The 23,195-nt window shown below is 39.6% G+C and overlaps 1 protein-coding gene across 1 annotated transcript in view; it reads right to left on the minus strand.

Moving 5' to 3' along the window:
- The window catches only part of Vps13b (vacuolar protein sorting 13 homolog B), a 601,468-nt gene that overhangs the window by 99,226 nt on the left and 479,047 nt on the right, over nucleotides 1–23,195 (minus strand). The window contains exon 40 of the mRNA XM_059247261.1: nucleotides 3,170–3,366. Coding sequence (XP_059103244.1) covers nucleotides 3,170–3,366 — 197 coding nt within the window. The remainder of the gene's footprint in view (nucleotides 1–3,169; nucleotides 3,367–23,195) is intronic.

The following is a 23,195-nucleotide window of genomic DNA, read 5'->3' on the forward strand; positions in this document are numbered from 1 at the left end:
ATTCATCAACGGCGGCCTCTGCAAGCTGGGGCTGGCTGGGACAGTGGGCTGCAGTGACATTCTGAAGACAGCCGACTGTCCCAGCTCTCTAGGTGTTTGGGACAACTGTCTCAGAGTGACCTGCAGCTTTCCTGACGGCCCCCGCTCTCTCCTGCTAAGAACTGGAGCTCTCTTCTGCTGTCCTTTAAAACCTGCTGCTATGTACCCAGCACTTTAGTCACCAGCATAGTGACTGCCTCAGTGTCCTTAACCAACACTGTCCCCACGAAGTGACCCTAACTGAATTGCTGTTGTTCACTACAACTTCAGATATCGTTATAGTTTCCACCACCACCATAATTACCTCCACCGAAACTGCTTCCTTCACTGTAACCCTCATAGCCTCCTCCTTTACCAGTTTCTAGCACCGTGGCTTCCATATCCTGTTCCACCGTCATAGCTGCCTCTACTGCCATGACCAGGACCACTGCCACAGTCACCAGCATCACCTCCACATTCATTTATCCACCGTCTCTACCACCACAGCCTCCTTACCACTGTAAGTAGGACCACCACCACCTCTAAAACCATTCCATCCACCACCACCTCCTCCATAATCTCCTCTGCTGCCACCACCTCTACTGACCCAGCCCCTTCTTCTCCTAAAGTTTCTCCATGACTTGTAAAATGGCCAGCCCCACCTCCATGACCTCTCTGTGCTCCAGCAGACTACATCTCTGGTTTAGAAAGGGCCATTTCACTTCCCAATTATGGTCATTACTAGTGTGGTATTTCTAATGACAATTTTATCAACTGTAGCATGACCATCAAAGGCTATAAAAGCAAATCTTCTCTTTTTTCCCTCACTCTGCTTGTCTTCCATAACTTCTCTGGTCTCAATCTTACCACACTTCTCAAAGCAGCCTCTCAAATTATATTCTTCTGTATCTTACTCTAATACATCTGGCAAACATGTTCTGCATTGCTCAGTGGGCAGCAGGCTTTCCAGAAACCTCTTCTACAAGCAGTGGAATCAAAGATATTGACAACCTTATGTGTGCATTCATTAGCCTTCTGTGTGGAGTACTCATTGCTGCCTCCACCTCAGCAACACAAGAACAAGTCTCAATACCAAAGCTCCCTCCTGGAATATTTTGTTTGGGGGTCTCTTATTACTACACAGTCTGTAACTGTGCCCTTTCCAGAGTGTTCTCTTAAATAACCATCGTAGTTCCAAAGCTCAGAGCAGAGCATCTCCTCAACTGCTCTGCTTCTTTTGGCTCATGGCCCTCCATTTGGAAACCCGACTTGCTTTTCCCAACTCGAGTTCAATAGTAATAGTGATTTATTATGTTGGATTTTAAAACAGTTATAATTAAATTTCATTAATACCAGTTTCTACTTGAAAAGGTATTCATCCCAAACAATTCAAAATAAGATTAATTGCAAAATATTAGGTAATGTGAAAATTCCCCAGCAAGGGCCAAAGGTCTGTGCCTGCACTGTCAACAGCTTGATGGAAGAGCCCGAGTTTGACAGCGGCATGCATTTCTGTCCTCTGAGGGCTTTGCACTTCAACAGCGCCAAACTCGCCACAACAGAAATTTTTATGAATGCTTCAGAGTCAGAGGGATTGACCTTGCCCAGAGTACTTTCCATGGTGAAAATGCATTCTTCCAGAATTAAAATCAAGAAATCATTTCTAACTTGATACTATTAATGAAACAGCTTTAAAAAATCAATTTAGCTGTCTCCAGCTTATTCTCTGAAATCTCCTGGTTTGTGATGAGGTAACCTCTACTTTGAGAAAGCAATCTTCCGCTACATCTGCTAAATCCCTAGAGGCTTGCTGCTCTTTTACTTTCAGTAAAATCAAGACCCTACCTCTCACATATACTTTCACTGACAATACATTACTAGGTAATACGTTGGAAGGTAATTATTTTTAAAGAGCCTAGATATCCTGGAGATAGAATATATAAAGTTAAAAAACATTATTATTATGAAACATACAATGTAATCAATGAAAGAATGCTGCTCAGAGTCACTTCAGTGTAGTGCTTTAACAAGCTCGTATTATTAACACAAATAAACACTTTCAGAACAAAAACCATTTGCCACTATTTACAACATAAAGTAGAAACCAGCACAACATGCTGTGTTATGATGATTACGTATGGGCAGAATCAAAGTTACATTAAACAAAACAACACCTGATTTGCAAAGCCCTGGAGTGGTGGATGTCTTCCTTCCCATTAGTGTTTGAATGTTATCCAGGAAGAAAAGGAAGGGACTGGACAAGGGAGCTAAGGCAGCCAGCCCCTAGGCTAACCCATGAGGAGGGCCAGAAGGTAAGACACTGAAAGGGAAGAATAGTGGGGTCTCACTGCACACACAGCCTATGGCCCAGGGAAGGGCCCCTGGTTGAGGCTCACATTCTTCTTCTCGCCTTTCATGAAAGCATAAGGACAAAGGCTTGGCACAACACGTAAACCAGGACACATGCTGAATAGCTTTCTGGAGTTATTTTTCTCTACTTTAAGTCTATAAACACACCAAGTAGGCAAATACTAGAAATGGGCATAATCTGGAATTATAATGTGGACTAGGAAGTTCTGGACACATGATCAGACTATCTGAAGCTTATAGCTTCTGGAATTCATCATGACCAATGTGACTTCACAGCCGCAAACATCAGCTAATTGACCTTGGTTGATCAAATTTTCCTAGTGTCTGAAGGTTTACCTCTTAGAGTAAAAAAAAAAAATCATTAAAGATGAATATATTTTCAAAGTTTGACTTTATATGCTGACAAGCACATTTACATCATCTTCCTTTTACTGCCCCACGTTTATTTTCATCCCACTAATTGTAACATCAAGAGTCTATTAGGCTATTTTCCCTGTATTTTTGAGTTCAGGATGATGGCTTGTTAGGTTAGATTGACTATTCCCTGTTTTCACTCTACATTTAGGTTACAGGTTCTCTCATAGGGTTCTCAGACTACGTTATGAGTAAAGCCCAGACTGTCAAACAGCAGAACCGAGCTTCCCTTCTTTCTGTCTCTAACTCAGGCACACGCCTGTTAGCTCTCCACTCTGCAGGTAAGAAAGGAGGCGTGGGAGAAGACAAGCCCCCGGCTGTCATTCTCTAGTGTAACACCACTGCCTCTGTCACCTGCCTGTGTTACCTTTGGTCATCTGTTGAATTCTGATTGTTGTTCAGGACAATTCTCCACAGATCTGAGGACACCAGTTTCTTCTGGTCACTCACAAGATTGATATCTGGCAACTGCAATTCACAAACTTTGCTTTCAGACAGGCTGAATTCTTGAAATGCAACAAAAACTTTCTGGAGTTCATCCCAATATTCCAAACTACAAGGGACCTATAGGAAAATAAAGGGAAAAAAAGTTATAAACTAGAAACTATGGGGCTGCAGAGATGGTTCAGTGCCCTTGCAGGGGACACAGGTTCAATCCCCAGCACCAACACGGCAGCTCACAACTATCTGTAACTCCACCCCCAGGAGATCTGACACTCCACCCTCTTCTGACCTTTGAGGGCACACATGATGCATAGACATACATGTAGGCAAAACAACCATACACATAAAATAAATAAATAAAATTTAAAAAAAAATAAAATTGAAACTATACTCACTGAAATGCAAACTAAACCTTCAAAAAATTATAACCTTACAATTTGATAGTAAGATAAAGGTATAAAAGAATGCTGTAGGCTATCCTTTTCCGTTACATTAACCCTGTTTACTCTAGAAGATTCATTAAAAAAACTCACTCAATAGTAAAAACACCCACAGTTTTCTATCTAAAAGAAAAATAATGGAGAATAAACTCTATGCTTTTTCTGAAACTACAGTATTCAAAAGCTACGGCCGGAGTTAAGATACAAATAGACTAAAGGAAGAGAACAGCAAAGCAGTGAGCGGCGATGCTGATGAAGTAAGAGCAGGCTTTCAGATGTGTGTGTGTGGGGGGAGAAGATGGACGTTTAAAGACAAACCAGATGAGACCCTACATCATTGCTCACCCAGAAGTAAATACAGGATCAAACCAGTAACGATCACAGTGTGAAAGTATAAGAGAAAAGAAAGCTGCTGCATTTTGATTTTGAAACAGCAAAGTATTGCTATGTATGCAACAAAATTCAGCAATCAGGAAAAAGCATCATTGATAAAAGTCAAATATAAAAATTCAGACAAGGTAAGACAGGCAAGACTCAATGAGAGACCAGGCACTATTTGTTCAGACAGGAGACAGCTCTTATAAACCAACTGGAAGCATAAAGAAGAACACATATGTGCCTTAAAGAGACACACCACTCTAGCTCCACATACTTCAGCTGTACCCAGTGTCCACTGCAGTGCAGCATCCCCCAGGACCTTTCTGCATAGCCCTTGTTAGAAAGCAAGGGGAATCAACACACATGTGATGCTCAAAGTGCTTGTGGGGTTGTCTGCTAACGCAGTCTTGTTTCTGACTTAGGAGATGATGCTTTCCATAGCACCCATGAAACACTTACCAGCTTGCACAGGCTAACGCACAGATCTTAACAGCAACTGTTTCACAGAACAAATAAAACTGGCCAGTAGACAGGAAAAGCTACGAAACTTCAGTAATACTCAAGAAATTGTAATTTAAGCAAATATGTAACAATGAGATAATGTATTTATTAATTTGGCAGCTTAAGAAGATTGACGGCTCCAGTTTTTGCAAAGGTATGTGGGAAAAGAAAACATTCCTAGCCACTATGAATTAAGTGCTTATATCTCTTAGTTTATTTCTAAGGCTTTGTTTTACTGTTATGGCAATGCAAGACAGCATGTATATGTACATGTGTGTCTCTGTTATGCATAGTATGTGTTTGCATATGTATTTCAGCAGTGTTAGTAGAAAAGTGAAAACAACTCAAATATCTTTGTTGTATATTTACAGAGCGGATTAATTACAAAGATCAAACTGAGTAACACATATTCATATACACAAAAGATACATGAGATGTTATTAAACTTAAAATTTTAGCTTTAAAATGACAACATGTGGGTTAATCCTGTTTGTCTTAAAAAGTGCTGTACTAAGATGTGTTTCCTCTTTTGCAAGCATTCCCTAGTTGCCAAACAGAGCTGGCACTAACTCTTGTACATGTCTCTAACATACTTCAGACCCCTTAATTCTTCATATACTAGACTATACTAGACTCTGAGACCCCTGAGCGAAGAAGGATACATTACTTTACAATTTGTCTTTAGCATTTAAAAGTTTGGAGGCCATAATAAAATCTAAAAAACAAACAAACAAACAAAAACAAAAAAAACCAAAAACAAAAACAAACAAAACCTTCCTAAATAAACTTTTCCTTCCTTAATGGGTTATGTTTCATCATTTAGCAGGAACATATTTCACTTCCACCTACAGTGAAGTTCACACACACGCACATGAAAAGAATGGAGATCAGTGTCAAGCGTCTTCTATCATCACTCTTTACATTATTGAAATTGGAGCTCACTGGTTGGTCAGCAAGGATCCTCAGGGATTCTCCCATCTCTGCCTTCCAGCATGGGGATTATAGGTGAAGGCTGCTACACTAGGTTTTTCACTGAACTCAGGTCCTCAGGATTAGACAGTGTCTTAGGGTTACTATTGATGTGATGAAACACCATGATCAAAAGAAAGTTGGGGAGGAAAGAGTTTATTTGGCTACACTTCCATAGTGTAGGCCATTACTGAAGGAAGTCAGGGCAAGAACTCACACAAGGCAGGAACCTGGAGGCAGCAGCTGATGCAGAGGCCATGGAGGGGAGCTGCTTACTGACTTGCTCCCCATGGCTTGCTCAGCCTGTTTTCTTATAGAGCCCAGGATGACCAGCCCAGGGATAGCACCACCCACAATGGCTGGGTCCTTCCACATCAACCACTAATTAAGAAAATGCCCTATAATGTTCTTAGGGGGGGGGGGCGGCATTTTCTCAAGTGATGTTCTACTCTTTCAGAGGACTCTAGCTTGTGTCAAAGTGACACAAAACTGGCCAGCACAGGCAGCAAGGACTCTGCCCAATGAGTCACCTCTCCAGCCCCACAGTGATGGATCCTGAGCATGCACGTCTGAGGAGGGAGATGCTGGATGAAGAAGAAAGGAAATCAAAATGCATGAGTACATTGAAACAGATGTGTCTGTTTGGGGAACTTAAAAGTACTGCAGTCAGAGTAGCCAGTGAAAGCAACTGCTTCTTGAAACTGTTAGTAAGGTGTGCATGCGTAATCCCAGCACTTGTGAGGAGGAGGAAGGTAATCACAAATTCCAAGTCATCCTCAGCTATGCAGGCACTTGGGGAATCTGAGGCCAACCTGTGCTAAACAAAACAAGACAAAACAAAACACAAAGAAGATCAAGAAGTAAAAAGAAAATAAATTCTCTTTTTTTGATACCCATGGCAAGCTTTTCTACGCCAAACTTTTCTATAGCCTCTTTGGGTCATTATTTCTATATTTTTTTCAAACTGGAAATACCTATTTTCTCACTGTCTCATGTTTAAATCCTTTCCATCTATCAAAGCCCAAACCAAATGTTACCTTTCTTTGAGCCTTTCAATTCCCAAATAGAAAAATTTCCTCCCTTTTCTGAATGCCAATAGTTTTTTTTTTTTTATAAGTCTATTTCACAGCTCTTCTCATGTCCATGACATGTTATATTTATCTCTATACACTGTATTCTCTCTGGAAGACACATTCCTTGAGGGAATGATCTCCATTTGGGCAAACACCAAGTTTTCACACACCTGGCAAGGGTGTACAGCAAATGTTTAGAGAGTTGCTGAATGAGTGCATAATTCATATGTGAACGAGCAAACATTTACACACTGAATTGATATGGGTGACTCAGCCCATATCAATTTGCCACAAAAAACGGACAGTAGACAAATGCCTGCACTTTGCAGCCAGAGCTATCAGGATTTAAATCCCAGTTCCACTTACTATAGGTTCTTGGGTAAACTGATTTTTCTAACATTAGTTCCTCTAAAAAGTGGATAATGATGTAACTACTGTCACACATTTTTGTAAGAATAAAATGAGGCAAAATAATTCATTAGCATATAGTAAGCCCTTAAAGAATGTTAGCACTTAGTTACTTACTCTTGCCCAAGGAGCCCCAGAAGCTTGAATGCCATTGCAAACAGGTAAGCAGTAAGGTTGCTAGTTAGATCTTTAAACAATTTTATGTGTAGAGTATTTTGAAGTAACCACAGAGGCCAGAAGAGGCATTAGAATCTCTGGAACTGGAGTCACAATGGTTGTGAGCCTCCATGTGGGTTCAGGGAAATGAACATTGGTCCTCTGCAAGAACAAGTGCTTTTGACCTCTGAGACATCTCTTTAGCTCTTTTTTAGATTTTTTTTCTAAACATTGAGCTGAACTTTCACAAATAAAATAAACCTTGACCACACCATAGCTCCACATGCTTTTTCTGCTACACAACCATCAACCATGGTCCTCTATACACACCGACTTAAGAGATCAAAGCATCTCATTCTTTAACTCCTCTCTGGGCAGCCAGTGAGCCTGCTCTTTGGATCAAGGGACTCATAACTAGGGGCAGAAGAAATATGAGATATGAGTTAAACAGGAACCTTAGAAAGGAGTTCAAGAACCTTGGTGGAAGACTAGAGGAGTTTAGAAAAGCACATTAACATACTCAGTGTGTTTCATAATATAAATAATGGAATGTAAAATTCTGCATTGTCTTGGTGGAGAGGTTTACATTGTGAATAGGGTTAAAAATTGTTTCTGACTCTGCACCAGAAATTCTACATCAAAGTAAACATACAATAGCTAATGAAAATTGGCTGTCATATTGGAAATTAGAAGGAAAAGGATACCAGTAGGTTCTAATGGACTCGGTATCTGACATAAGAAAATCTAAGCTGGAGGCAGTGTGGGAAATCATTAGGCCATTCAGTCAATGAAAGCCGGCTGTTTCGACACTGGGGATGGAGGGAAGAGAACTGTGCAGTTTAAAAAAAAATAAGGAAAGCCAAAAAAAAAAAAAAAAAAAAAAGAGTTCACTGTTGCTAAAGTTTTCCTGCCTGGCCCACAGTCAGGACAAATTTCTCTCACCTGCCAGTCCCACAGCCGCTCAGACCCAACCAAGTAAACACAGAGACTTATATTGCTTACAAACTGTATGGCTGTGGCAGGCTTCTTGCTAACTGTTCTTACAGCTTAAATTAATCCATTTCTATAAATCTATACCTTGTCACGTGGCTCGTGGCTTACCGGGATCTTCACATGCTGTTTGTCATCATGGCGGCTGGTAGTGTCTCTCTGACTCAGCCTTCCACTTCCCAGCTTTATTCTCCTCCTTGTCCCGCCTACACTTCCTGCCTAGCCAATGGCCAATCAGTGTTTTATTGACTAATTAGCAACACATTTGCCATACAGAACATCCCACAGCACTTCCCCCCCCCCTTTTTTTTTCCAAAAAGGAAGGTTTTAACCTTAACAAAGTAAAATTACATATAATTTGGGAATTTGGGCGTAGCTTCTCTTACTACTTCCTGCTGGAGAGGGGCGCTGTATCTTATGGGGACACAAAGAAAATTTTAGGATCATGGAGTAGTCCGTGAGGCTGTATCTTCTGAGCCAGTTGCCTTCAAACCATTCTGGATGTTGGATCATCTGGGCCATGGTGTCATCGGAGACCTTTCAGGGGGCCTTGGCTGGTCAAACCTGATGTATCTTACTCTGGAACAAATCCATAGCCTCTGGCTTTCTGTGGGAACAAAAGCAGAATCTCCTTTCCAAAGCAACATATCCTTATATCCAAATTTTGAAGTCAAGGTATCTTTAAAATATACATATTGGTTTAACTCAACAGCTTTTACAATCAAATGTTTTTCTGCAGTTAAAAATCTCAAAGACAACACAATCCAGATTCTCTGTGTAATATTCATCTTTACATGGCTTATTTTTTATATTAATTTTACTGTCTCTTTAAAGACTTTATATTTCAAAACTATGTATTTGTTTCAATAACTGTATATATCACCTTTTTTGTCTCTTTCAAGCCTACGTATATTTTACACACATTGTAAACTATTACACCTGAATCTGTCTTATTGTGAATCTCTTGCCTTAAACTGCAGCAGCTGTGGCTGCTGGCTCCACCCACCTCAGCTTCCCAACATAGCGGTGGTTTACCACCAGTTCTGGGAGCTGTCGTGGATCTATGCTTTTATCCAAGCAGTGTGTAGCTCAGAAACCTATTTTTTTTTGTTTTGTACTAGCAAAGTCTAAGTCCACCATGCAGCTTAATGTGCCACTTGCAGAGGCCTCATTCCCGCCATACTGCAGGTCGAGCGCTTGCTAGGAACCCACAAGTAGCTCAAACCAGCAGCTGCCGCTCATTTGAGAGAGACAATTAGGAAGCTGTTTTTAGCTCCGTTTTAGAATCTTTTTTTCTCAATTTTTAGGTGAAAACTCTTGCCACCACGTTGGACGCTTTTTTTTTTTTTTTTTTTCCCACAGCAGTTCACAACTTGTTCGGGGCTGACTCTACAGTTAACATTCCTCAACTGGAACATTCCAAGTGACTCAGAAAATTCTGGAAACAATAGAAAACTACTATAGAAATAGGTTCTACCACATGCCAGTCATGTGCTTGTCAAGATTTTTAGTTATGTATCCTATTTTTATTGCTTAATGGAAGGCATTATTAAATTCACATGAAACTCTTGTGAAAACATTCAAATTATATGCCTATGCATAAATTTACAAGAGTTAAAGATATATCTGACTTCAGTGCCATACACTTTGGTCACGGTACATAAGGAAACAAAGACGGAGCTGACCAGATAGCTTCCTTCCTATTGGCTGGTTCTCTTAAGGCCAGAAGGTGCTATTCAGGGAGCTGGGGAAGAACAAGTCATGAATAGTCTCACCCATCTATGAAAGCTACAATAAGGATCTGCCAGGTAAGATTTGCCCTCTGGTGCAAAAGTGGCCTAAGTGTCCTGTGGATGACCCATTGCTTTCTGACTGGATTTGAGGCCTCCTCCACAGGAGGAAACTCATGCCTGGTTTTGTAAACCTGGTCAAGGGTTTGCCGAGGGGAAGACTTTTTTTTTTTTTTTTTTTTTTTTTTTTTTTAATTAATGCTGTCTTGCTAAATGGTCATTCTGTCAAACTGCCTTCTGAATACTCATGTTTATACACATGTATTCAGCCTTCATCAGAGAAGCTTCTTACAGTGGTAACAGTGATTGGTGCAAAAACTCACAACTAGCCAAAGAGCTGAGAAGTGATGCTGGACTGCTCTGTCCTACACTGGACATCTACAGAAGCTGGAGACAGAAAAGATCTTAGAGCCAGTGGGGGGTGGGATGGGGAGATGTGGATGGCATAGCCACTGTACTCGTGAGCTCAATGTGGCTATGGTTACTTGTACAAGGACTAGACAAGATGGGGTCTGTCAGCATTTCATCACTGGAGAAGGGCCTTCTATTCCTTCCTGTGCATTCCTGGCAGTGAATGGATGCGGGGGTAAGAAGTGTCATTTTGTCAAAGGTATAGCCACTGATAAGCTGCCTACACTCCAGTAAATAATCTCTCATCCATGTTCATATAAGCAACTATAACTGAACTCAGTGGATCACAAACCAGAAGAAGACATAAAGACGGAGGAGATATTCTAGGAGGAGGAAAGGTTTAAAGGTTTTAGCAGGAAAGGAAGGTCATATGAAGGGGGGATAGAGGGAATGAGATGACCAAAGTTCATTATATACATGTTCGAAACTGTAAAAGAAATTTTTAAATGGAAAAAGATGAAAAGATTTGCCTTCTAAAACAAAAAAGTATGTGCGACTAAAACAAAATCTACTTAAGTATTACTAGTACTTTAAAGATAATTTTATTCAGTGTTCCAAATACAAACTGAGCAATCTATTACTAAAAGAAAACTTTATAGATGGTCATCTTTATATCATCATTTCATCCTAACATTATAAACAGAAAAGCCTCACCAGGAGAAAAATCCTGGTCCTGGCCACCTCTGGAGGTTCCTTGTCTCGTAATGTCATGTCAGGGCCTTTTTTTTTAAATTTTACTTTTTATTTTTATTTTATTTATATATATTTTTTCTCTCCTTTTATCTTACATGTCCTTTGAGTATACATTATGGCTTCCAGTTTAGTGTTCTTATGGATTCCGAGTGTGCGAACACTCAGGTCTCTGCATCTGGATCTATTTCTTGTGCCTTTTCTTAGGCTCTTTTCCTTCTGGTTTTTTTTTTTTTTTTTTTTTTTTTTGGTCCTGTTCTGATGTGTTAGTTTTTATTTTATCTTACTATATTATGTTTTATTATTATCCCTTAGAAGTCTGTTTTTTTTTTTCAAATCAGAGACTAAAAGGGGGTGGATCCAGATGGGAGGGGAGGTGGGGAAGAACTGGAAGGAATAGGAGAAAGAAAAACATAATTAGTATATATTATGTGAGGGAAAAAAATCTATTTTTCAATAAAAGGGAAAAAGTCCTGGTCCTGGCAAATAAAATCACAGTTCTTGGGCAACTTAATGAGTATAAGCCACAACTCCCTAATTTGCAAAATAAGGCTAATAAAACATATGTTATTTTAAAAGCAAAGTAAGAATTTCAATTTGTCTTAATGTCCTTTAGAGGACATAGAAATGATGCAGTAAAATTTGTATTTCTAAAAGATTCTAGATATTATAGAAAATGGATTTAAGAGGTAAGTGTAGAGGAAAGGCAGCCAATTACGAGATTTTTGCTGGAGATGTTAGAGCATGTAGCAGGAGAGACTCCTGGGGCATAATAATCAATCTTATTGACTGATCATATTATATGAGTGAGTGACACTATGTCAAGGTTGCTGGCCTGAGCAATTGTGTGCATGCTGATCTCATCTAGTGGGATGGGTAAGATCAATTTGTCTCTGGAGAGGAGATTTGTGTTCTGTGTGGGGTAGAGGAAGGGCAACCATGAACTCATGTGTAGACATACTGAGTAGGAAGTACCAAGGAGCCCAGTAGAAATAGTCAGTGAGGAGCTGGCTGTTCCAGAGAGTGCAAAGGGGGATTAACTGCTGATACAGAACTTACTACAGGCTATCCTGCATCACCCTTCCATCAGGAGCATATAATGGAAGGGTGGCAACTAGTGGGGTCTGGGGTATTTATTTGTTAGAGGGTGTTTTTAATGATGAGTTAGGCATACAGACTGGTTAAGAGTATGGAAACACAGTAGGCCGGCAGGAAAACTCCGGGCACTCTATGGCTGAGAGTAGTAGAAGTTGCTGGGCCGTCAGGCTACAAGGCTATGAGCCACTGACGGAGATCAGGATGCTGGTGAATTGACATGGAGGGCAGGAAAGTTTTGGGAGATGACAAGTTCAGGGCTTGTATGAGGGAGTGAGGGGTCACTGGAGAGAGAAAACAGGAGCAGAAGTCGACTACATCATCTGCATGACTGCTGAGAGCACTAAAGAAAAAGGCTGGCAGCTGTGGCAAAGGACTTCTGAGAACAAGAGAGAGCGCCAAGCAAGAGGGTAAGGAGGATGTGCTCGGTGAAATGAGTCCAGCGAGATTGGGAGGGATAGATACAACTCAGTGTCCAGACAGGAGAGGATAAATCTCAGTTTCGGTGGTGACTAGGGAGGAGAGAGAGGAAGCTGCGACTGAGTCTTGATGTGGAAGAGAGGATCAATGTCTGGTTTTAAAAGGAGCCCATTGCTACTTCTTTCAGACTTTTTTGCATCTCATGTATTCTTGGTTGAATATTCTTAGAGCTGTAGCTGCTTATGAGCTAGTATACTGGATATTCTGAGCAAAGTTTTCAATTGATTTAATACAGCTGGATGTAGCCCTTGCTTAGTTAGTGTGAGAGAGGCCCGGTTCAGTCTTCTGTACTATCCACACCCCAAATTAATGAATGGAGGGAGGCAGCTGGTGAAGAGATAACAGTGTCAGTTTTGACACTGTATTGTTCTAAGAGCATCCATTAGGCCCTGCTTCTTTCATTCAGATGACTTTGCCATCAAATCCATTTGTGAACAACGTTGCTTGCAGCTCACTTATCTTCCTTTGTCTTTCCGTTAGGAGCTAACGTCACCCAGCTAGTTTCTAGATAAGTAGTGACATAATAAAACTAAAAATCAAACATGGTCACATTGTTCTTACAGCTTCATATGGTAGCAATTAATTATTCCCAAGGAAGAGTTGGCTCTGCTTTGTGTGATCTATTAAAATAATTTTAGTATGAGCTTTTAGGTTTGAAGGAGGCCATGTGAATGATTTTTAGTTATATATCTATAACTGAGGATTTATGACTAATGCCTGTGCTGAATAACTTGAAAGAAAATGACTATTCCAAGAAAGTTTGGTTGCCAAAGAACAGTTTAGAAAGCCTGGCTATCTAGTACTGAGTCATGGGAAGTGGGACAAGTAGACTGGTCTCACATTCCCCATGTAACACATGGTACATTTCAAATGACTGTCAAGATTATAATTTTTTATTACATTTTGTTTTCCTATTCACTATTTGACAGGATCTAAAAATTAGCCAGCCATATATAACCCACTGCACTCTAAGCATATGGGGCCTTTGCATATGAATACATTTTAGGCCGTATATCTGCCAGTTGGTAAAAGCACATCTATTTATGCATTTAAAATGTTACTCCACAATTTGTTTCTACTTGATGGCTAATTTGGGAAGATTTGCATGTGTGTTGGCCATTTAAAAATATTTTTGGTACAAAGAATATTTTGGCACTTAATTTGTTTTTATTACTCACTAGTACTGCCAAGACTATTAGCAGTTACAACTGCCTGTCTGTCCTCATGATGAATAGCTCCCATTTCTTTGTGCTGCTGAAGTGAGGCAATTAGCCACCCCTGTATAGGCCCAGTCCCACTACAGCACCTAGGTGGAGGGCAGAGGCACTGTCCTTCCTGTACACCTGCGCTGTTAGGTCGACAGGACAGACTAGGTCACTCAAGTCCATGACCCTGCTCAGCTGTCCTTTCCTCTGTCCTCCCACAAACAAGGCAGGCTTGCCCGTGCAGGACTGGTTAGTGAATACAAAAGCAGTCTGCACTCCTGACTCGGTTACTGATGCCTGCTTACACAACAGTCTATGACTTACCTTGCTCCTCCCAGCACACTTTCCAGGAAGTCCAGTTAACCGATGATCGCAACCGAGGGAAAACTATGGTGAGAGAAGATCCTACCCTTTTCAGTCACATTTGCCTTGTGTGTGTGCGCACACGCGCGCGCGCGGATGCCACGGCAAGAAAGTGGAGGTCAGAGGACTATGCTCAGGGTGTCAGGCCTGTGCCAAAGCATCTCTACCCACCAAGCCACCTTGCAGTTCCTATGTTTCTTATATATTAGCTTAGTGAGAAAAATATTTCCATTTTACAGATAAATTACCTGTGGCTGATACAAGTTAGGGAACTTACTCAGAGATACATAATTAGTGGCTATAAAAACTATGCTCTTTCATTATTTAAAGAGGAAAAATAGACTATTTTTATATGTCATTTATACTTTACCATTTTTTTTGAGAACTCCACACATACATATCTATTTTGATCAAATTCCCCCCAGTCTCTAACCTACCACATTTCCCTTTCCAGTTCACGTGTGTTCTCTCTCCTGAACTCACTGAGCACGCTGAGTGCGGTCTATATGTGTGGGTGCAGAACCGTTTACTGGAGCACGGGTAACCTTGCATGGGCTGTCTTCCTGAAGAAACTGACTCTCCCTCCCCTGTCCACGCTGGGTTTCTGGCTGCTGTGTCCGGTGCAAGGCTTGTGCGTGCAGTCACAGTCATTATGAGTGCTTATGTACTTTCAGGTTTTTAAAAAGTCCATTCTTTGGAACAAAATGAATGTAGAATACATGTTTAATTTTTGCCATTTCCCTCAGGCATTTAACTTTAGTTGGGCAGTTTTAATTAAAAGTATTCATTCAGCACTTTGAATGTATTGTTTTCTAGCACTACGATGTTTGATGAGAAATCAGATGGAAATCGTATCGACTGTCTACGTATATAATAAGCTGCTTCTCTGGTTGCTTCTAGGATATTTTCTTTGTCTTTCTGACAAAGTATGGCTATATTTGAGTGTATTCAGTGGGAGTTCAATGGGCCTCTTAGATGCATAAATGTAACATGAATCTTAAAAAGTGTTATAATAAAAATATCAGAGCCAGATATCAGGGAGAAAGCTGAAAGATCAGAGAAGCAGAGCAGCCAGCCACTAGCTCGTACCTCTACGAAATCCTCAGTCTAAGGAGAGTTCCTGTGTCCTCACGCCTTATGTACCTTTCTGTGTCCTGCACACTACTTCCTGGAATTAAAGGCGTGTGTCACCACTGCCTGGTTCTGTTTCTCTCATGTAGCCCAGTGTGGCCTTGAACTCACAGAGATCCAGATGGATCTCGGCCTCCCGAGTGATAGGAGTAAAGGTGTGTGCCACCACTGCCTGACCTCTATGTCTAATATAGTGGCTGGCTCTGTCCTCTGATCCCCAGGTAAGTTTTACTGGGGTACACAATATAACACCACACATAAAGGCTTGTGTCAAATCACCCTTCCTCCCATCAGCTATCCTGAAACTCCCATTCTGCATGTGTTGTTAGTGCACTTGATGGCATGCTCCAGGTTTCTAAAGCTGTTCAGAAGACTATCTCTTTTCTTTCTTTCTTTCTTTCTTTCTTTCTTTCTTTCTTTCTTTCTTTCTTTCTTTCTTTCTTTCTTTTTTTCAGAAGACCATTTCTTACACTCAGTTATTTATAATGCAGAATAGGAGATATAGTCATCAAATAGAATAATGCAAATTGAGTATAGTTTTTAATAGTTAATAAAAATATATTTTGACCACAGAATCTGCTTATTTTGTGTTTCCACTTCACTATAAAAGTCTACCATTTAATGAGGTAAAATGCAAATGTTTTTAATCTTTAATACTTCTGCTTCTATGTATTTTTAACATGCATCTGCCTTTCATGCTATTTTTTAAGAAGGAAAAGCTTCTATACATCTTCAGCTAATGGAAGTCACATGGGTATGCATGTGGAAACACACACACACACACACACACACACACACACACACACACTTGGAACCAGTGGAGAAACCACAAGTATTCAAATGCAGGAAATCATGATTTTATAACATTTTAATATGATCTACTCTTGGGAAACCAAGTTAAGCAAACTCTCTTTCTGCACAGGAACTATTCAGCGTACAGTTGTACCACACTGGAGTGTGGGCACAGCTGTGCTCTTCACCTGTAATGCCCCACTGGTATTGTGGCTTACTGTACTGCATCAAGACTGCCTTCCTGTCCGGAAAACCTCTAAGTACAAACAAGACTCGAAGTCCAGATTTTATTTTCCCTTGGTATTAGAACATGGTAATTTAAGAGCCCTGAGAAATACTTTTTTGTATTTAAAAGGAAATGTGTAACATTCTTTTATTAGGATCTCTGTTTGGCTTGGTTTTTCAGAAAACTTAACACATGACCCAGTTATCTTATCAATTTATCAAGCTACCAGGTTTCAAGCAGATGCAGGTGTATAATATGACATCTTTCAAGATCATATTTTTCCCAAAAGAGGAGTAATACCAATATATTAAGAACTTCTGGATAAAAACTAACTTAAAATAGAGATCATTTTACTATTATAGGGCTTTTTTTTTCAATAAAACTAATATAAACCCTAAATTCATAATATATTTTAATCTTATCTCTAAGTATTTAAGAACATTATTCCTTTGTATGTAAGCAGTCTGTTGTCCACAGCAGACTTCAAAATTCAATGGCTAACTAACTTTCACATAGGGTAAAACACAGACTCATCATGCTTTTTGAGAAAGTATGACTGTATGTATAACAATAATAAATGTATGTATAACATATGTACATTTACCCTCAGATTACACTTAATTTATCAGTATTAATGTAATGTTTCCATGACAGAGGGGACCAGTGTCGGGAAAGCACACACACAGTTCTTAATTTCAGGAAACTTAGAAACATGTAATATAAAAATTAGTCGATACTTTGGGTTGCCACCAAAGATTTGAAATAACGTTTTTAAAAGCATACTTTTTTCTCACAATGTACAAATTCCATACTTTTCTGACAAATCTGAGTTTGTCTTCATAGTCTAAATTAGTGCAGCTAAACATCAAAGCAAGAGAACCTGGTGTTCTATGGAGATACTGACAAAGGGGTAAGATAGACCTGAGATTTCTGATTCTGACAGGAAGAAAAATTAGTTGTAGATATCAGGAAGGAAAAGTTAGAAATGTGAAACTATACGTGCACGACATACATGCTCACAACATCAACTCTTGAGTACGGGACAGACTGGATGATACACTTCAGCAAGTAATGAGCTTGGCTGACCTCTAGTACTTTTGGGTAAATGTCCTAGGAGACTAACTTGGACTCATCAAAATGAACTTGTCTGCAAACTTCTAAGGAATGAGTCCCAATTCTGGCCCCTGGCTCTTTCTGCAGACCAGTTTCCGGCTTTTATGCTGCACAGGCCTTTAGATGCTATCAGTTTGTCTCCTCAGTGTTTCTTCAAATCCCCCTTCTCTCAAAACTACTCATTACACTCCCTCCTAGAAAAGCAAAAGCCAAAAATAACCCCTTCTGAACCACTCAAGCTAAAAGGCACTTCTTTTTTGAACTTCAAAATCAGATACACAGATTTCTCACTGCACTTAAAAACTGTGCACACGGATGGAACTTCTGTTTGTGGGCCTCTGGGACTCTGCGCTTCCCTGATGGTACATGGTGCAGATTTGCACCAATTCTAGGTGGTGTGTATTAATTTCTTACCAGAAGTACCACAAGGATCTCATAGTCTTTAGCCTAATTATTCACTGATCTCCATAGATCCATAGAAAATGGTGACATATGTAAAGTCCAGACTACAGTGAATACACAGACAGGGTTTTCATTTTGCCATCACTTTCAGGAGACAGACTCAACAAATTAGACAATGTCTATTTCTTTTTGAGTTTCCACTCAGGCACGGTTTTCACTCAGTGAGTACTACCTTAGGCACTGAAGAACAAAGATAAATAGCACAAAATCTTTCTTCTCAAGAAGGCAAAGTGAAGGATAGAGTCAGTAATACAAATAGACCCAGGTATTAGCAATGTTCTAAAGAAGTACAACTTTCCTAAGTCTGGTTGGATGTCATACATGGTTTTCTGTTGAAGAGTCAAGAAATGAAAATATAAAAAAACCCTCAAAAACCAAAAAACATAAACTCAAAGGTATAGGATGTGCCTGATTATCCTTGAGGCTCATGATAAGGCCTCACTTATCTTAAAAGATTTCCTTATGAATACAAAATGCATACCACTTTAAGTTATCACATTTCAAACATCCATAAATCAAATTACCAAGAAATGACAATGTTATTGGCACATACTATAGTGAACTATCTTTGAAAAGACATGGATTAAACTTACTTAAGTGTAAAATTAAAAGATTAGCAAATTTTTTTTAATCATTACATGTGTATTAAATTTTGCTCGCAAAAGTAAAAATTCTTGGAATTTAAAAGTATTTCTTCAAATAGAATTAAATAAAGGGAATAAAACTACTTTATCAAGAAAATCATATTCATAAGTGACCACCTCAACATTATAGCCAAGTGGAATGCAAAAAAGTAGTCATGTATATGATATATAGCATCACAAAATACATGAATGTCTTTGACAGTGATCATCATTCACTGCTTATTTTCTGTCATATCAAATTTGCCTGAAATAATAACTTCCAGTAATTAGGTCCCAATCAATCTTAACCTTATACTTCCTTAATTTATCACAAGAGCAGCCATATAGTGTAAAAAGCATGCCTGCTGACTTCTCAGTCGGACATGTCAAAGCACAGCTCTGCTCACTTAGCTCCCTTTCAGGTTCCAGGTAGCTAACAGAACAAAGAGTGCTCTCAAAGCTATTGCCAATTCTTAAGTCTTTAAATCAACTCTTCAAACATTTATAGAGAGGCAGATTTTCTCAGTCAGAATGACTGTCTGCCCTGACCACTGTTATTTGGTGGTGACCAATGTCCTGTTAAATAGATCATCATGTAGAAAGAATGTGATGTGGAAAAAATACGTTTGGGGAATGTAATTATTTAGACAATTCAGTCAAATTCATAACATCATAAGCTACAACTAAAGCACAGCTACGAGATTCGTTTAGGGGTACAAAGCAGACTTCAGTGGGAGCTGCTTCTGTTTTCCTAGCAAGATTCATTGAAAGTAAAACAAAAGTATGAAGTAGAAAACTAATATAAAGTTTGGCTAGAGGTAACGAGAATAAAAAAGAAAAGACTGCCCAGCACTGGTGTCTACATGTGTTCTTAAGTTTGCATGGAGTGTAGAGTAACCAGGAGCCTTCTTGTCTCCCACTCCCCATCCCCAGACTTTCTGCCTCTTGGAATAAGTAACTCTTTACTGAAGGGAAAACTAAACAAAACAAAACAAAACACCAACCAAACTTTACAAAGAACAAATTCCCCCTAATATAACCAATTCATAAAGTTTAGTATGTAATCAAAATAAATCGCACTGAATTTAGAGATTTTTCCATTAATAAAAAACAATAAAATGGGGCCTCGTCAGAGGGCCAAACACTTTGGAGTGCTTCCTGCCAAGCCTGAATACCTGCCTTTGATCACTGGAGCCCACAACTGGAAGCAAGTCCTGCAAATTCTCCTCTGATCCCCACATATGCTGCAGCAAGTGTGTGCCCACACACACAATGACAGAGTACACAAAGAAACATAACAGAAATCCCAATAAAACAACAAGAACAGAGTGGCTTTCTTTAAGTATTTGGAAGTATGGACATTTTTGACTTACTCGTAATTTAAAAATACCTTGGAAGTTTTGAGTTCCAGTTTAAATTCTTAATATGCAAAAACTAATGATTTCAGAAATATCAGAACACTTTTAGTCACGAATAAAAATATAGGATTACAGAATCTTGACAGGTACAATCTGGCATGGTTCTGAGGAAGTGAAAGCAGGTTTGCCCTCACTATGACATAATGAACTTTGACTTTTTAAAGTATGTCTTTCTAGTCACACACTTCATCGTACCTTAACAGTACATTAAGGCTTAATAGGTTGATCTGAGTATTTAAGAAAAAAAAATTTTTTTTCTGGCTAAAAGCCAAATTCAAGTTTTTTTTTTTTTTTTTTTTTTTTGTAGAATAACATATCTATTTCTAACTTCTGGCATGCTTTTCTCTTTGGATGAAATCCCTGACAGACATCTGTATTTTGTAACTTTTCCTCCATTCTGGCTCTAAAGACAGACTCTGAGTTCTAGCCCAGTAATCCTTCTCTATTTGAATTCATTAGTGTGAGAACCAGAGGACTCAGAAGGAGGGTGGGAGGTCATACAGACAGCAACTTGCTGCTCTGGACAAGATAAACTCCAAGTCATGAAAGCAAATGACATTTAGAGCCTTGTAGGAACTGTTCTGTGATATACTTTCACTTTATGGAATGGTGTTTGCTGCACATCATGGCTTTATACAAAGCAAGCTGCCACAAAGCTTACGGTTTTACCTCATTAAACGGATGCTAACACTGAGATCCATCACTGGCTTGGATTTAAGGCTAGGGCTAGAAAGATACAATGTCTCTTGGACATTAGTCTTGATTTATTCATAATGATTCAACACTACTGTTACTGTGATTCTTTTGATTTCAGTTTGAATCTACCTTATTAATTTCTCAGTATTTTATAGCTAATTTTTCATTAACCAATTCTCCAAATTTACATGATTGTGTTACCTTACTTGTTACATGACCTTGAGTTAATTAATCTTAAGCAAACTTCATGTCAGGGAGACATGGAATATATGTTATATGGGCAAGGGCAAAGTCAGAATGCAGGTCAACTGCAGCAAACCTTCTGGCTATGGAGGGATTGCCTGAAATGCTGTCAACACACACGACTGGATTTAAGATCTGTGGGTTAGGGAAATTACACAGTACATATTACTAGATGCTAGAACAGCTGCTTAAGAGTTCATGGGGCTTTTATATGACAGGTCACACCGGTCAATCTTCACATTGCTGAAAGTGAGATGAGCAGGCATGTTGTGCCTCCTACTGTGATGTCAATACTATGTTGCCTGAGCAGTAACCTTTCCAAAATTCAATTTACATCTAATCAAGCTCTAACCCAACTGCAAGATTACAGAAAGAGGGATAAGGAAGGTGTTCAATAGTGTTACTACCACAACCCGTGGTCCACAGCACAGAAGACGGGATGTTCCAGGTCAAAGAATCCTTTCCCTCCAACAAATACATGGCATAGGAGGAGAGAACTGTTATAAATTAAAAGAGATATCAGAAATATATCAATCAGTGCAGCCTGGTGTGTTGGCACACATCTGGAATTTCAGTACTTGGGAGGCCAAGGCAGGAGGATTATCAAGAATTTGAGCTCAGCTTGGGTGATAAAACAAGACAAGCAAGGAAGGAAGGAAGGAAGGAAGGAAGGAAGGAAGGAAGGAAGGAAGGAAGGAAGGAAGGAAGGAAAAGGGGAAGCCAAAGTGATGACCCAGTTAGTGAAATGTTTGCTACACAAGCTTGAGGAACACATAAAAGAAGTTACCCATGGCAACATGCATCTGTAACCCTACTGGGGAGATAGAGATAAGAAGATCACCAGAACACGCTGGCTAGTCAGCCTAGCCAATCAGTGAGTTCTGGGTTCAGTGACAGAGCCTGTCTTAAAACATAGTGGAAAGCAATAGAAGGAGATACTTGAGTTTGACCTCTACCCCCCACAAGTAAACATACACAGACATGCATGCATGCACACATGCCAACACAAACACACACACACACACACACACACACACACACACACACAGAGAGAGAGAGAGAGAGAGAGAGAGAGAGAGAGAGAGAGAGAGAGAGAGAGAGAAATAAAAAAGAGAAATCTGTAAATTAATGTAATTCATGAGCCTCAGTGGAATATGGGAACAAAATTTCATTACCACAGAAGAGAATCCATGTTGAGTATTTGTAAGGAATGATATTACATTTTGTTGGCTCTGAATAAAGCAAATCTAGGAATTCAATTGATGCTTATTTCAAAATCAGTGTAGCAGAACGCCATCTGAGAGTGTGTTACAGCGCTGGTTGAGGTGAAGAGTCCTCTGAGATTGTTTAAGTCAGCTGATACATGACTCTCTCTCTCTCTCTCTCTCTCTCTCTCTCTCTCTCTCTCTCTCTCTCTCACACACACACACACACACACACACACACACACACACACACACACACACCAACCACATCTCTCATGCTTCCACTGAAATTGGCCTTTTGACAAGAATTTCCTACAGCTAAGACTCTTCTGTATTCTCTGTACAAAAGCAACCAGACCAATAGATGACTCAAAAAAGAAAAAAACAACAACAAAAAACCCTAGGAAGGACACCAGAATGGGTTCCACTGGTAGCCTAGAATCAAGACATAATTCAGCTGTTTCTGCAGCATTCCAAGTATCTCACTGCTACTATGTGGCTGATAAAGTCATGAAGAAATCATTGCCATCTGTAGTTACTGACTTATGCAAGTCTGCGTTATTCAAACATTGTGACCAATATTTAGGAAACTATGTGACACATGCTTTTGATTTAGATCAGTTTTATACAATGCAAGATGACCTGTTCAACAATAATATAGGTAGTAAGATAGAAATTCAAATATTATTTCATAATTATAGAAGCAATACAATGCAATATTGAGCAGAATACAGAGTTTGAGTGGAAAAGAAGAGGTGTTTTAAAAAAAAAATGTGCTGTAGGAAGGAGTCTGCTGCTTGGGGACAGCATCTATGGACTGGTAAATTTGAGGCACACTGACCATATGTGAAGGTGTATTTTGGGAAAGACAAACTCATGCCCTGAAGGGCCTCAAATTGAGTAAACCATAGCGGTCCCTCAGTCTAAAAAGTGCTCATCCATCTGAGCTAGAGTCCTGGCTTTGCCCTTTACCAATGGTATGGCCTGAGCGGCCTTCTGTAACCTCTGTGAGCCTCAGTTTTCTTGCATACAAAGAGTGACAGCTGTGATAAAACTAGAGTGACTTTCATAGCACGAGCACCAAGGCAGTC

Source organism: Peromyscus eremicus, chromosome 20, assembly GCF_949786415.1.
Source record: "Peromyscus eremicus chromosome 20, PerEre_H2_v1, whole genome shotgun sequence".
Lineage (NCBI taxonomy): Eukaryota > Metazoa > Chordata > Mammalia > Rodentia > Cricetidae > Peromyscus > Peromyscus eremicus.